Genomic DNA, 636 nt, shown 5'->3' on the forward strand with positions numbered 1-636 from the left:
AAAATTTCCAGGGAGATTCTGTGGAGGTGCTTGGAGGTTAGAGGGGTGCTTATGGCATACACTGGATTGATTCAGGACATGTATGAAGGAGCAAAGACTCGGGTGAGGACGGTAGGTGGATATTCAGAGCACTTTTCGATTTTGATAGGGTTGCATCAGGGATCGTCTCTTAGCCCCTTTTTATTTGCCTTGGTGATGAATATTTTGACGCAACATATTAGTTGTTCTCTATTTTTCTCTTCAAAACATTTAGTTGTTCACAGAAATGGATGCTACTAAGACACCCAAAGGTGCCGGAGGAAGGAAGGGTGGCTCAAAGAAGAAGGCTGTAACTAGGTCAGTGAAAGCTGGGCTTCAATTTCCAGTTGGTCGTATTGCTCGTTACTTAAAGAAGGGTCGCTATGCTCAGCGTGTTGGATCTGGTGCTCCTATTTACCTCGCTGCCGTCCTTGAATACCTTACTGCTGAGGTACTATAAATACATAAACTAAAAACCCCATTTGATTTTCTTCTCAGATCTAAAACTTTTTAACTAATGTTTTTGCTTTTTGGGGTTCATAGGTGTTGGAGTTGGCTGGAAATGAGGCGAGGGACAATAAGAAGACGAGGATTATTCCAAGGCATTTGCTGTTGGCA

General features: G+C 42.8%; 1 protein-coding gene across 1 annotated transcript; it reads left to right on the forward strand.

The window, feature by feature from the left end:
• Window positions 1–265: 265 nt before the first annotated feature.
• On the forward strand, window positions 266–633 carry LOC124890699 (histone H2A.1-like; the record flags this gene model as incomplete). Its single annotated transcript, XM_047402477.1, has 2 exons — window positions 266–469; window positions 562–633. Coding segments are annotated over exons 1-2 (276 nt in total), but the record flags the coding sequence as incomplete, so codon positions are not given.
• Window positions 634–636: the final 3 nt, after the last annotated feature.

This window comes from Capsicum annuum, unplaced genomic scaffold, assembly GCF_002878395.1.
Source record: "Capsicum annuum cultivar UCD-10X-F1 unplaced genomic scaffold, UCD10Xv1.1 ctg22719, whole genome shotgun sequence".
NCBI lineage: Eukaryota > Viridiplantae > Streptophyta > Magnoliopsida > Solanales > Solanaceae > Capsicum > Capsicum annuum.